Raw genomic sequence first — 15,693 nt, forward strand, 5'->3', positions numbered from 1 at the left:
CAGAGATGTTCCACCAGGCATTCAGCTGAGGACAGAGACCGTTTACATCATAGCCGCACCCTATCTGGATCCCTATTCCTTGTGGCGTTTACTCCCTCCTGGTGCTTCCGAAGTACTCACAGACCAGATATGGGAGGGAACTGGGGGGGGGGGAAATTACCACTTGCTTTTAATTATTGTATAATATGCTGGATATGGTCTTATGTTTTTATGGTATTAAAACCTGTACATCACCTAGAGCCCCACTATCGTGGAGATTAGATGATTAATAAATGCAATGCAATGTAATAAATAAATAAATAAATAACCCGTGGTGCCCCAACGTGGTGGAAATGCAGGAAATGACCCCTGGCCATACCTAGACTATACGGTCTCTCTAGGGAAACTGCCGGATATCTCTTTGTTGATAGATCCGTGTACTCTCTAGTATTCTTAAAAACTGTCCTGGCCGCAAGGCCCATGGAGCAGGAGCACACAGGAGCAGAGCTCCGGCAGTAGAGCCCAGGGGGTGGGGACATGCAACAAGCCCCCCCCCCCTGCTCCCAGCAGCCCTCAGTCAGAGCAAGAAGCAGCCAGGTAAACTGCAGAGCCCCCCCCCCATCCCCCCGGTCCAAAACAGTCCAGTGGCACCTTTAAGACCAAGTTTTATTCAGTTTGCCTTCTGACACTGAAAAGTATGCCCCCCCGCCCCCCAAGAGCTAGCAATCCAAAACAGTCCAGTGGTGCCTGAGTGGTGGGTGTTGCCTTCTGACACACTTCCGGTGATGGCAGGGGGCGTGGCATATGCAAATGAGTTATGCTAATGAGTTATGCTAATGAGCTCCTGCACCTCTTTTCCTACGAAATGACCCCTGTATATATATCATTGCAATTGATGGCTATGACGCGTCGTGCAGAGGGGGGCATCCTTATCCAAATTTCAGGGAGGGGGGAATCCCTTTGTTGATTTACAGTCCTTGAGATGAAGTCCGGTGTAAACGACAGGGTGGGATAAATCATCCGTCCACCGCTATTATTCCTTTTCTTGAGCTCTGCGGGAGTTATGGTCCCCAGATGTGCCTTAAGACTCAAATACCATTTTCACGGCTCCTCGCTGCCTACTCCACTGCCTCGGCCGTCTCGTAAAACTTCAGAGACACTTTAATTCAAAAAAGTTTCTTAGCCTTCAGACATCCAAACTGTTTTGTTTCGGAGGATAACTTTCCCCATCCTTCTAAATCTAATTATTTGGGAATAAGAGGGTTGGATGTCACTTCCTACATCAGCCGCCCCAAAAGTTGTCTGTGTGGGGGGGTTCCTCCTTGGCCAAACAATATTCCCGGCCAAACAGGGTTGGGTTCTCCAGAGGGTTCAACCTGAAAGCTGTCTGTGATCTGAGATCAGCTTTGGCCATTAGTGAGAAGTGCGGCCGGAAGGTTGGAAGACTGCTTCTGCAATCCACAGGATGTGATCGCTAACATCCGAAGAAGGGAAGAAGTGATTGGATTTATACCCCGCCCATCACCATCCAAAGGAGTCTTTCCCTCCTGTCATGGTCAGGGCTAGCAGGCCCAGGGAGCCTGAGTAGCAGTGGGAGGAGGCCAGGCCTACAACTCCCAGAAGTCCCTGAGAGGTTTTGGTGCCAATTTTAGCCAATCACAGAGAAAGGGCCAGAGGGAAGGCTGCTGCTGGGAGAGACCCTCACCCTGAGAGGAAGGGTGAGTAGACTCAGGCCCAACTGAGACAGTGAGCTAGGAGACTGTGAGTCTAGTCGCGTTAGGGCATTTGGCTTCTTTTCTCTTCACCCCCTTATCGTTATCGTTCTTGCACCTTCTTTGTTTTCCGTATTGGACTGGCCTCCTGTAAAATAAACCTTTTACTTGTTGTTTACTCTATCTGCCTATTATTCGGCCAAACAAGGGAGGTCTGAAGGTCTTGGAAGGGTGCTCTGGGCCTTCTCAAGGGATCATAAAACTAGAGTGGTGGCAGCATCAGGTGACACCCCACTTGAGCCATGACACCTCCCCATGACAGACACCCTGTGAGGTAGGTGGGGCTGAGAGAGCTCCTTTGAGAGCTGCCCTTGAGAGAACAGCTCTTGGTACCGAAATCCGGGCCCCAGAGAAGCGGCTCCATACTGGTGGAATGAGCTCCCGGAAGACATCAGGGCCCTACGGGACCTTTTACAGTTCCGCAGGGCCTGCAAGACGGAGCTCTTCCACCAGGCCTTCGATTAGGGAACTGCACTCCATAAACTGAGGCCCTGGCCCCAATATGAACATCATTATTACCAGCCTGCATTCGCCAATATGAACTAGACTATGACGTTAGATGACTGTACGATTTGTCGGATGTTGCCATTGTCCGCCATCGCCTTGCGATTCATACCAGCACTTTATGCACTGTTTTCATTTCTTATTTATTGTGATTTTATTCAACTTCCTGTTTTATCTGTTCAACTATCTTTGTGTAGGCCGCCCTGAGCCTGCCTCGGCAGGGAGAGTGGGATATAAATAAAATAAATAAGAACTTGTGACTGACCCAAGGTCACACCAGCAGCTGCATATGCAGGGGTGGGGAATCAAACCTGGTTCTCCCAGATTAGAGACCGCACTCTTAACCACTACACCAAACTGGCTCTCTCTGAGAGAATGAAATTTCTGCTATCATACTGCCCTTATACAAATCTGTGGTGAGACCGCACTTGGAATATTGTGTAGAGTTCTGAGCTAGTCTCTGCACTAAAAAAAGAAAGAAAAAGAATCTTGTATAGCTTGAAAAGGTGCCAAAACGGGCAACCAAAATGTTCAGGGGGCTATAGCAATTGTCCTACAAGGTTGGAGACCCCTGAACTAGACCCAGTGCCTTTTCCATCCAGTTTCAGAGTGACCGTATACCTCTGCGTGTAGAGAGAAAACTGAAGGGAAAAGGAAGTCTTACCGTGCTCCATTCGGTACTAAACCATTTTGCGCCGCAAGGCTTGAGGTCACAGTTTTGTTGGCTGGGAGGCCTTTCCAAATATGAACACTCGTAGGGATTCAGCATTTCAAAACTGCTTTCGGTCTTCCGGATACAAATCACTTCCCTCTGCTGGGTTCCGCTGCCGCATTCGACTGAACACTGCATCGGGGAAGAGAAAACAAATCTACGATATATAATGCAGCTAGCCAGCATATAAAAAAAGCTTTTGGATATTAATGTTTTCCGCAGTAAGAAAAAACCACACAGATTTCTTCTGCTGCAGCATTTTGAAACTGCACTGTAACCATTTGGGGAGCTCTTCAATGCACAACTCTCTCTGCACGGGTCTTGATCCAATTTGTGCATATGCATAGTGCTCCCTGGAAGGAAGGCAGCATGATATAGACCGATCTCATCAGATCATGGAAGCTAAGCAGGGTCATTACTTGGAAGGGAGACCACCAAGGAAGGCTCTGCAGAGGAAGGCAATGGCAAACCACCTCTGCTTCTCCCTTGCCTTGAAAGCCCCCTGCTGGCGTCGCCATAAGTCGGAAGCTAAGCAGGGTCGGTCCTTGGAAGAGAGACCACCCAGGAAGGCTCTGCAGAGGAAGGCCATGGCCAACCACCTCTGCTTCTCACTTGCCTTGAAAGCCCCTTGCTGGGGTCGCCATAAATTGGAAGCTAAGTGGGGTCGGTACGTGGATGGAAGACCACCCAGGAAGGCTCTGCAGAGGAAGGCCATGGCCAACCACCTCTGCTTCTCACTTGCCTTGAAAGCCCCTTGCTGGAGTCACCATAAGTTGGAAGCTAAGCAGGGTCGGTACTTGGAAGGGAGACCAAGAAGGAAGGCTCTGCAGAGGAAGGCAATGGCCAACCACCTCTGCTTCTCACTTGCCTTGAAAGCCCCTTGCTGGAGTCACCATAAGTTGGAAGCTAAGCAGGGTCGGTACTTGGAAGGGAGACCAAGAAGGAAGGCTCTGCAGAGGAAGGCAAGGGCCAACCACCTCTGCTTCTCACTTGCCTTGAAAGCCCCTTGCTGGAGTCACCATAAGTTGGAAGCTAAGCAGGGTCGGTACTTGGAAGGGAGACCACCAAGGAAGGCTCTCTTAGTCAACTCTCTTCACCCCATACATAATTTTATAAACCTCTATTATGAACCAGATTATTGTAGGTTTGGTGTCGTGGTTAAGTGCACGGACTTTAATCTGGGAGAACTGGGTTTGATTCCCCACTCCTCCACTTGCACCTGCTGGGTGACCTTGGGCAAGCCATAGTTCTGGCACAGCTATCCTTGAAAGGGCAGTTTCTGTCAGAGCTCTCTCAGACCTACCTCGCAGGGTGTCTGTTGTGGGGAGGGGAAGGGAAAGGAGTTTGTCAGCCGCTCTGAGACTCCGAGTGAAGGGTGGGGTATAAATCCAATCTCCTCCTCCTCCTCCTCCACAGATAGCAAAATCAGAAACTATGTTTGCCTTGTTAATGATTTTTTTCTTCTTCTAGTCGCTGTAGGATCTCGATTTTTACACCCTGCCTCTCTCATTTGTCACAGCGTGGTTCCCCGAGATGGATACCTCTGTCTCTGCTTGGGTACCGCTGTGAGCGTTTTACTTTAATCATGAGGATTAATTGATTTCTCCCCCCCCCCTTGGGAAACAAAACATACAGGGAAGCTTCACGCTTCGGCTTGTGAACGGCTCACTTTCTCAGAGCAATGTGATCTGTCTGCTAAAATCAACCAAAAACGGCTGCCCTCTTGCCGTTCCATGGAAATGCCTAGTTTTTAAATTGAGGCAAAAGGCATACCCTGCCTGTCGAAGTCTCATGCGACCTCTGAAAACCAGATTTGTGCCAAGGGGAAATACTTTTGTTCTAGGGCATCTGGCAGGAAAAAAGGAAAACTGAGATTGAGGACTCTTAAAAGGTACACATTCCAGAATTTAATGGCTAGATTTGAGTTCAGTAGCACCATGGAGACAAAAAGAGAAGAAGAGAAGAGATTGGATTTATACCCCGACCGTCACTACTTGAAGGAGTCTCAGAGAGGCTTACAATCTCCTTCCCTTCCCCTCCCCACAACAGACGCCCTGTGAGGTCGGTGGGGCTGAGAGAGCTCTCTCGAGGACTGCTCCTGAGAGAACAGCTCGGAGAGAACGTTGACTGACACAAGGTCACACCAGCAGCTGCATGTGGAGGAGTGAGGAATCAAACCCGGTTCTCCCAGATTAGAGTCTGCGCTCCTAACCACTTCATCAGACTGACTCAAGTTGTTTTTGGGTGTGATCCTATCTGACAGAGAGAACTTTGAATCTCGAAAGCTCATCCCCTGAAAATATTGTTGGTCACTGAGGTGCTCTTGATGAAGGGAGTTTTGAGTCTCAGAAGTTCATATCTGGAAAACCTTGTTCTTCTCTAAGGTGCTGCTGGATTCGAATTTCGCTGCTCTACTGCCGACCAACATGGCTACCACGGGAAACAGAATTTAATACTCCATCACAAGGAGACTCTCTTGCCTGTCTTCTCTTGGAAGCTCGGAAAACTATGCCCAACTGAAGAACCGCAGATATAATAACAAGAAAGCCTTGATCTGTTACATCTGGACAACTTGGGCTTTTTCGTTTCCAAAAGAAATATCAAAGATGCGAAACGTCGCATGAAAACGAAATTTACAATGGCCAAATCTATCTGCACTCTAAAGGCTACATCCAAAATGTCTCCCTCCTACCACGTCTCCAGTCTTCATGAAACTCGTGACGTGAGACCACCATTTATGTTCCTGCTACGGCTGCCAACTCCAGCTTGGATATTTGTTGGTGATGCCTGGAAAGGGTGGAGTTCAGGGAAGGAGTTCAGAGGGGATGTGACCAGTGTTCCCTCTAAGCTGAGTCGGTGTGAGCTAGCTCACCGTTTTTTAGCCTCCAGCTCACACGTTTTTGTCTCAGCTCAGGAAGGATGGCCCCAGAGCAAACTGATTTATGTAGTAGCCGAATCGCTTGCTCACAACTTTAATGCCAGTAGCTCACAAAGTAGAATTTTTGCTCACAAGACTCCACGGCTTAGAGGGAACATTGGATGTGACCCCCATTGATTTCACCCTCTGAAGGTGCCGTTTTCTCCAAGGGAACGGATCTCTAGTCCGGAAATCAGTCCTAATTCCGGGAAAGCTCCAGGCCTCGTCTGGAGGTTGGCAACCCTAGTTCCTTTGGTGTAGTGGTAGAGAGTGGCAGACTCTAACCTAGAGAACCGGGTTAATTCTCCACTCCTCCACATGAAGCCAACTGGGTGACCTTGGGTCAGCCACAGCTCTCTCAGAGCTGTTCTTTCAGAGCTCTCTCAGCCCCACCAGTTTCTGCTGTGGGGAGAGGAAGGGAAGGAGATTGTAAGCCACTCTGAGACTCCGAGTGAAGGGTGGGGTACAAATCCAACTCTTCTTCTTCTTTGGTCCAAAGTCGACTCCACTAGCCTCGATGGATCTTGTACCTTATACGGTGGTCCCCACATCTTGGTGCAGGTCTGTGATGTCCCACCAAGGAAATGAGAATGGTGGCCGGAATTAAAAACAATGCTACAAAGAAGAAGTGGAGGAGGAGGAGGAGGAGGAACAGGAGGAGGAGGAGGAGATGAGATTTATACCCCACCCTTCATGAGGAGTCTCAGAGCAGCTTACAAACTCCTTTCCCTTCCCCTCCCCACAACAGGCACCCTGTGAGGTAGGTGGGGCTGAGAGAGCTCTGACAGAAACTGCTCTTTTCAAGAACACCTCTGACAGAACTATGGCTTGCCCAAGGTCATCCAGCAGGTGCAAGTGGAGGAGTGGGGAATCAAACCCGGTTCTCCCAGATGAGAGTCTGCCACTCCTACCCACTACACCAAACTGGCTCCCAGTACAAGATTCCTTCCAGAACCTTCTCTATTATCATGGCTACATCATTGAACCAGTCGGCATTCAGAGGCACAAGGTAAATCTATCCCTAATCCCATCAAACTAATCATGGAGACCATCCTACAACATCGTCAAGCCCTAGGACATCTCCACCACTTTGCCCTCACGTGGCTCAGTGGAGGAGCCTCTGCTTGGCATGCAGAAGGCCCCAAATTCAATCCCCGGCATCTCTAGTTAAAAGGACCGGGCAGGAGGTGATGGGAAAGACCTCTTTTTGAAAGCCTGGAGAGATGCTGCCAGTCTGAGAAGACAATACTGATCTTGATGGACCGATAGTCTGATTCAGTATAAGGTAATTTCATGTCTTCATCGGCATGCAGAAGGTCCCAGGTTCAATCCCCGGCATCTCCAGTTAAAAGGACCAGGCAGTAGGTGATGGGGAAGATCTCAGCCTGAGACCCTGGAGAGCTGTACTGTGGAATTGTGGCTCAGTGGTAGAGCATCTGCTTGGCATGCAGAAGGTCCCAGGTTCAATCCCCGGCATCTCCAGTTAAAAGGATCAGGTTGGAGGTGATGGGAAAGACCTCAGCCTGAGACCCTGGGGAGCTGTAAAGAGGGGCCATGGCTCAGTGGCAGAGCATCTGCTTGGCATGCAGAAGGTTCCAGGTTCAATTCCCAGCATCTCCAGTTAAAAGGACCAGGCAGGAGGCGATGTGGAAGATCTCAGTCTGAGACCCTGGAGAGCGGCTGCCAGTCTGAGTAGACAATACTGACCTTGATGGACTGATGGTCTTATTCCGTATAAGGGAGGTTCATGTGCATGTTCAACATTTCCTGTCTTTTTGTATAAATCCTTGACAGTTTTCAAGTGAGGAAAGCGCCACGAGTAGCCATTTTAATGCAATTCTCTCACATGAACAGGCTAACCAAGAACAATGACCCTCTTGTTATGTGCATTTCTGGATTAACTTCAAGATTTTGGACATCTGGAAAAGGTTAGCCATGGAAAAGAGGACTTGGCTATCGACAACATAACCCATGGACGTCCGTAGACTCAAAAGGGTGTAACTCTCTTAGGATTGCACTATGAGACTAGCCGGAGGACACCCAGGCTTCGACACCTCGGCAGCAACTTGGTTTCCTTTCTTATTCTACCCTCAGCAGAATTCTAATTCTCATACAATCCCAAATCGACATAAGGCTCTACTGAACTGAGATTATGAAAGGAACTGGTTGGCCACTGTGGGAGACAGGAGGCTGGACCACTGGTCTGATCCAGCAGGGGTCCTCTGATGTTCTTATGGAGGCCTTGGCCTCTCTGCCCTGTTGTTAGCCCTCTAGAGGAACTGGTTGGCCACTGTGTGAGACAGGAGGCTGGACTAGATGGACCCTCACTGTTCTGATCCAGCAGGGCTCCTCTGATGTTCTTATGAAGGCCTCGGCCTCTCTGCCTTGTTGTTAGCTCTCCAGAGGAACTGGTTGGCCACTGTGTGAGACAGGATGCTGGACTAGATGGACCATGGGTCTGATCCAGCAGAGCTCCTCTGATGTTCTTATGAAGGCCTCGGCCTCTCTGCCTTGTTGTTAGCCCTCCAGAGGAACTGGCTGGCCACTGTGTGAGACAGGATGCTGGACTAGATGAACCATGGGTCTGATCCAGCAGGGCTCCTCTGATGTTCTTATGGAGGCCTCAGTCTCTATGCCTTGTTGTTGGCCCTCCAGAGGAACTGGCTGGCCACTGTGTGAGACAGGATGCTGGACTAGATGGACTGTTGTTCTAATCCAGTAGGATTCTTCTGATATTCTTAGGCAGCCCACAGCCTCTATGCCCTGTTGTTGGCCCTCCAGAGGAACTGGCTGGCCACTGTGTGTGACAGGAGGCTGGACAAGATGGACTGTTGTTCTAATCCAGTAGGGTTCTTCTGATGTTCTTATGCTTCAACTTCTCAGTTATATCAGAGGAGGAATCATTCAAAAGGCATTAACCTTGTAGGAATCAGAGGTTCTGATGTTCTTATGAAGGTCTTGGTCTCTGTGCCCTGTTGTTGGCCCTCCAGAGGAACTGGTTGGCCACTGTGTGAGACAGGATGCTGGACTAGATGGACCCCTGGTCTCATCCAGCAGGGCTTTTCAGTGGTTGTTATGAAAGCCTTGGTCTCTGTGCCCTGTTGTTGGACCTCCATAGGAACTGGTTGGCCACTGTGTGAGACAGGATGCTGGACTAGATGGACTGTTTTTTTCCAACCCAGTAGGGTTCTTCTTACGTTCTCATGTTCTGCTGCAATTGGCAATTCCTTTCCTTTTTCATACACCATTTTAATACCGTTTGCTACAAAGATAACAGTGACACATTTGTTAAATCTAATAAGGGGAAGAGATCAGCATAAGGAAGGGGAAACAGGTGTTTCACAGAAGAGTGATGCCAAATCGAAATGGGGATCTTTAAACAGAACCAAGACGTGTTCCAGTTTGATTCTCACCCCCCAATTTAAACAGAGAGGGTAAAGGAGATAGGATATTGGATTAGGCAGACCTTTGGTCTGAACCAGTAGAACGTTTGTTGGTGGGGTGGAAAGTGCTCTCGAGTCTCAGCCAACTTATGACGACCCCGTAGGGTTTTCAGGGCAAGAGACATCCAGAGGTGGTTTGCCAGGGCCTGCCTCTGCAACACAACCCTGGAATTCCTTGGTGGAGGTCTACCATCCAAATACTAGCCATGGCCTGCTTAGCTCCTGAGATCTGATGAGACCAGGCTAACCTGGACCATCCAGGTCAGGGGAGATGAAAAGAGGTGGTTTGCTGTTGCCTACCTCTGCATAGCAACCCCGGACTTCCTTGGTGGTGGTCTACCATCCATATACTCGCCATGGCCTGCTTAGCTCCTGAGATCTGATGAGACCAGGCTCGCCTGGACCATCCAGGTCAGGGGAGAGGAAAAGAGGTGGTTTGCCGTCGCCTACCTCTGCATAGCAACCCCGGACTTCCTTGGTGATGGTCTACCATCCATATACTCGCCATGGCCTGCTTAACTCCTGAGATCTGATGAGACCAGGCTCGCCTGGACCATCCAGGTCAGGGGAGATGAAAAGAGGTGGTTTGCCGTCGCCTACCTCTGCATAGCAACCCCGGACTTCCTTGGTGGTGGTCTACCATCCAAATAGTAGCCATGGCCTGCTTAGCTCCTGAGATCTGATGAGACCAGGCTAGCCTGGACCATCCAGGTCAGGGGAGATGAAAAGAGGTGGTTTGCCGTCGCCTACCTCTGCATAGCAACCCCGGACTTCCTTGGTGGTCTCCCATCCAAGTACTAGCCAGGGGCCGACCATGCTGAACTTCTGAGATCTGATGAGATCGGGCTCGCCTGGACTATCCAGGTCACGGCGCAACATTTGTGACCTGCACGTTATTATTTTTAAAGCTGTCTCGATGCGTGATCATTCATAAAACTCTATTAAGATGCTACGAGGCGTTGGGGTTACCGAAGGCTAAGAAATCGGTGGAAATTTGGGGTTGGAACCTAGGCAGGGGAGCCCAGCAGGGTGTAATGCCATAGAGTCCACCCCGCAAAGCAGCCGTTTTCTCCAGAGGAACTGATCTCGGTCACCTGGAAATCAACTGTAAAAGCAGGAGATCTCCAGGTGCTACCTGGAGGGTGACAACCATGGTAAGCAGCAGTGGTCATTTTGTAGAAAAAGAGGTGCAGGAGCTCATTAGCATAACTCATTTGCATAGACCACACCCCCTGATATCACTGGAAGTGTGTCAGAAGGCAACCCACCACTCAGGCTCCACTGGACTCTTTTGGATTGTTAGCTATTGGGGGGGGGATGTGCAGATCTGTCCTCGCAGAGGAGGGAGAGCTTGTACCTGAATAAAACTTGGTCTTAAAAGTGCCACTGGACTGTTTGGGATTGCTAGCTATTGGGGGGGGGATGTGCAGATCTGTCCTCGCAGAGGAGGGAGAGCTTGTACCTGAAGGTGGGCCGGGGTGGGGGGCTCTGCAACATACCTGGCTGCTTCTTGCTCCTTCTGGCCCGACTGAGGGCTGCTGGGAGCAGGGGGTGGGGTTTGTTGCATGTACCCGCCCCCTGGGCTCCTTACTGCCAGAGCTCCGCTCCTGTGTGCTCCTGCAGGAAATGACCCCTGGTAAGCAGAAACCCGTTGTTTTGTGTGTGTTTTCAAGAACAAGTTCCCCCTTTCTGCACAAAACTGTCATTGTTAAGGTTTTAAAACAAATTAAGCCTGCTGTTTCTGGGATGAGAACTCCACTTTTCACTCGTCCAAAAAAACAAAATCTGCGTCAGGGTGATATTTGGGAAGGGTCGGAATCCGCACGGGTATTCTTTTCATCTCCGCGACGTTCTCCTGAGCCGGGGTGTCAGTTCCCCATTCTGAAATGCAAATTCTGGCCGACAGAGGCCTCGACTTCTTCTCTGAAGGTTAAACACACACACACAATACTTATTCCTGGCGCTCTCTGAAACGCTTTTCTGTTTTCAAAGACGAATCCAACACTAGATGGATTTCGGTGTCACTTAAGAAGGATATGATCTCCAAAGGGGTTTCGAAGCCTAACACAATTAACTGTTATTTTGTTTAAAGGGGGATTTATTTATACTTTGGGTAGAATTTTTTTTTTTGGTAATAACCTGAATAGATACTTATCCTTTCGTGCCGGCGAAAAGTACAGGGTGTACTGTACGATATCAACACCTGTCTTACGTTGCACGTAAAGTTTTCGTTCTTCCAGACCTTGGTTCGTGCCAATGCCACGTTCTTCACAAAGCAAAGTCGCCAACCTCCAGGTGGGGCCTGGGGTTGCCAACCTCCAGGTGGGGCCTGGAGCCAATTTGGTGCAGTGGTTAAGTGTGCGGACACTAATCTGGGAGAACCGGGTTTGATCCCCCACTCCTCCACTTGCAGCTGCTAGAGTGACTTTGGGTCAGTCACACGTTCTCTCAGAGCTGTTCTCTCCAGAGCAGTCCTCGAAAGAGCTCTCTCAGGCCCACCTACCTCACAGGGTGTCTATTGCGGCGAGGGGAAGGGAAAGGAGATTGTAAGCCGCTCTGAGACTCTGACTGAAGGGCGGGGTATAAATCCAATCGCCTCCTCCTCTCCTTCTTCTCCTCCTCCTCTTCTTTCTCCTTCTTCTTTTTCTTCCCCCCGCTATGACAATTGACTTCCAGACAACAGAGATCAGTTTCCCTGGATAAAATGGCTGCTTTGGAGGGTGGACGCTAGGGCATGGCACCATGCTGAGGCCCCTCCCCTCCCCAAACCCCACCCTCCCTAGGCTCCACCCCCCAAAAAAACCCTTCAAGTATTTCCCAACCCAGAGCTGTCAACCCTACGTCAGGTTCCTCCGCATAAAGCAAAACACTTTTTGATCTTTCAGTGGGAGAAGGTCAAGTGTGAGAGACTTTTGTTCGGGTGGGTTCCATGCTCTAAAACAGGGGTGTCGATCTCATTTGTTATGAGGGCCGGACCTGACATAAATGAGACCTTGTTGGGCCGGGCCGTGTGTGTCATAAAAGGTAATGCCAGGTAGCGGAGATATAAACTTTATAAAGGACACAAACACTTAAAATAAAAACATGCTGAAAACATTAGCTCTGCGAGCTGCAAACCTACTTTTGATGTACTGACGTTCGCCACAGAAATCTCGTACTCAGAGTTCTGAGTCTAGGACCCGGGTTAAAACATGAAATGGCTGAGTGCTTAAGAGAGCCTCGGGGAAGCAAAGCTAATGATGCAGCAGCAGCAGCAGAACTGGAAGCAGGAGAGGGCCAGTTCCACTGCGGGCCTGATCCGGCCCCCGGGCCACATGTTTGACACCCCTGTTCTAAAAGTATGACCCGCTAAGAATGCTGGCGTCTTCCAAGACCAAGGATCTCCCTTAACTCTGATAAGGAAACCTCCTTGTACAAGGATCAATGGAAGGTATTCCTGTCTGGCGTTCAGTAAAGAAGGTATCTGATAACAGTGGTGGTGGAACGTGTCACCATGTCTCAGCTGATTTATGGTGATCCTGTAGGATTTTTAAGACATGAGACTAATAGAGGTGGTCTGCCTTTGCCTTCCTCTGTGTAGAGACCCTGGACTTCCTTGGTGGCCTCTCATCCAAGTATCGGGACTTACCCCACTTTGCTTCTGAGATCTGACCTCTTAGGGTGACCCCGTAGGGTTTTCACATCAAGCGAAATTCAGGGGTGGTCTGCCATTGCCTGCCTCTGCATAATGACCCTGGGCTTCCTCAGTGGTTTCCCCTCCAAATAGACATTGGATACTTCTGAGTTAGCCACAGGCCTCCCATTCATCTATCCCAGAGGATCAGACGAGGGTCATGCACCAAAATATGTGCTGGATTGGACTCTTCCTGCCCAAAGATCTTCATTATTTCTCCTTTCCTTTCCAACATCAAAGACCAAGTTGCCTCTGGAAACAAAGGCTTCACGCCCATCCCCGGACCACCAAAAGGCTGTGTGCCCACTGCCACAGCTGTGCACAAACATGATCTCAGCGTTTGCCCTGAAGGGCAGTGAGAACGTTTGATGGAGAGGATGCGTTAACAGAGAACACAGGATGGCTTTTCTTGGAAAACCTGGACATCTGTGGGACCTTGAGGCACAGGGCGTGTCTTTGGAGAAATGTCTCGGCATCTCAACATGGGAACTGGCTGTGGATTTCAGCAGTGGGAAAGCAAACATCACCCTGAAGAAGCAATGAAACTTTCCATTTCCTTCCGCACTCCTTTTTTGTACATCCATGTCATAAGAACACAAGAGAAGCCACGTTGGATCGGGCCAGTGGCCCATCTAATCCAACACTCTGTGTCAAACAGTGGCCAAAACCCAGGTGCCATCAGGAGGTCCACCAACAAGGCTAGAACTCCAGAAGCCCTCCCAGTGTGGCCCCCCAAGCACCAAGAATACAGAGCATCACTGCCCTAGACATAAGAACATAAGAGACAGCATGCTGGATCAGGCCAGTGGTCCATCCAGTCCAACACCCTGTGTCACACAGTGGCCAAAACCCAGGTGCCATCAGGAGGTCCACCAGTGGGGCCAGAACTCCAGAAGACCTCCCCCTGTTGCCCTCCAAGCACCAAGAATACAGAGCATCAATGCCCCAGACGCAAGAAAAGCCATGTTGGATCAGGCCAATGGCCAATCCAGTCCAACACTCTGTGTCACACAGTGGCCAAAACCCAGGTGCCATCAGGAGATCCACCAGCAAGGCCAGAACCTCAGAAGCCCTCCCACTGCGCCCCCCCAGCACCAAGAATACAGAGCATCACTGCCCCAGACAGAGTATTCCATCTATCCCTTGTGGCTAAGAACCACTGATGGACCTCTGCTTTGTATGTTTCTCCAATCCCCTCTTGAAACTGTCTATGCTTGTAGCTGCCACCACTTCCTGCATCAATGAATCCCACATCTTAATTACTCTTTCTCCCTCGTATGCACCCATTCTCTGGTCTCTAATATTCAGTTTATACATAAAATGGATGGGTCATTTATATTGAATATAATACATATGTAATGCTGATTTCTTGATGCCAAACGGCACTGAGAAATGCATGCAAGAGAAGAAAAAGTGGCGTGATGAATCGAAAAGGGCGAGAAAACAGAATCGTGGGTTTGATTTGCACAAGGGAGACACAGTGCTGGAACAGGGGTTTCCAGGCTGGATTCATCACCGGGAAATGGAGAAATAATTTCATAAAGCAGAAGCCACAATGAAACCAACCCGAGAAGGAAGCAGAAAATCTGCTCTAAATGCGCCTACAAATCAGCCCGAACCTTGCTCCTGCCTCTCTCAGAACAAATCCATCTTATATACATATTTGTTCTTTAGATAATGTAACCGTATGGATTGTAGTTGATTGGGGGAGACCGAAAGTATTATGGGGCTTTAAAACGCCCAGAGGTACATATTCCTGAAGAATTTATGACTCGGGAGAAATAAATTAGAACTCTGAAGCAATGTGGTAGATTTATGGGTCGACTCAGGTTCGGGTGCCCCCAAGTTCAAATCATAATTCCTGTTAACAGCACGGTAAATTGCAGAGTCCGCCAGGAGATTAACTCTTCGGGCGCCAGTTAACAAAACACCCCTCCCCTCTAGAGCGGCTCCGCCGTTTTACAACCCGCCACTGCTCTTCGAAGGCATCCTCCTGGAAAAGGATATTTGCGTAAGGAAAAACAGATCAGGGTGCTTGGTTGAGATTAGGGAACTCTTAAAGTCAGCGCTGCAGCTTTGCTAAACTCGTCCCCACGAAAAGAAGAAATGGAAACTATTATCCAAGGAAACATGAGGGCCACAGACGATGCTCTCTCTAAGCTAGGGATTCTTGTGAACAAGAATTCTACTTTGTGAGCGACCGGCATTAAAGTTGTGAGCGAGCGATTTGGCTCCTGCATCAGTTAGTTTGCTCTGGAGCCCTCCTTCCTGAGCTGAGACAAAAATGTGTGAGCCGGAGGCTAAAAAACTGTCAGCTAGCTCACGCTAACTCAACTTAGAGGGAACACTGGCCACAGAATCAATGGAAACTGGGTCTACCTAGTCCATTTTTGCCCTGAGCGGGATGCTCCGGGATACCCTGATATTGTCACATCATAGAGGCTAAGCAAGGTCAGCCCTGGTTAGTGTTTGGATGGGAGACCTCCAGGGAAGTCCAGGGTTGCTAAGCAGAGGCAGGCAATGGTAAACTACCTCTGTACATCTCTTGCCTTGGAGACCCTACAGGGTCACCATCAATGTTCCCTCTAAGCTGTGGAGTCCTGTGAGCGGAAATTCTACTTTGTGAGCTACTGGCATTAAAGTTGTGAGCAGGTAGTTTGGCTGCTGCATAAAATTCGTTTGCTCTGGAGCCG

At 49.4% G+C, this 15,693-nt stretch overlaps 1 protein-coding gene across 1 annotated transcript in view; it reads right to left on the reverse strand.

Annotated features, from left to right (window-relative positions):
* Window positions 1-15,693, reverse strand: part of LOC107110346 (thrombospondin type-1 domain-containing protein 4-like) — a 519,752-nt gene that overhangs the window by 162,532 nt on the left and 341,527 nt on the right. The window contains exon 15 of the mRNA XM_015411125.1: window positions 2,920-3,099. Within this exon, the coding sequence (XP_015266611.1) occupies window positions 2,920-3,099 (180 nt within the window). The remainder of the gene's footprint in view (window positions 1-2,919; window positions 3,100-15,693) is intronic.

The sequence above is a fragment of the Gekko japonicus genome, unplaced genomic scaffold, assembly GCF_001447785.1.
Source record: "Gekko japonicus isolate JY-2015 unplaced genomic scaffold, Gekko_japonicus_V1.1 scaffold796, whole genome shotgun sequence".
NCBI classification, from domain to species: Eukaryota; Metazoa; Chordata; class Lepidosauria; order Squamata; family Gekkonidae; genus Gekko; species Gekko japonicus.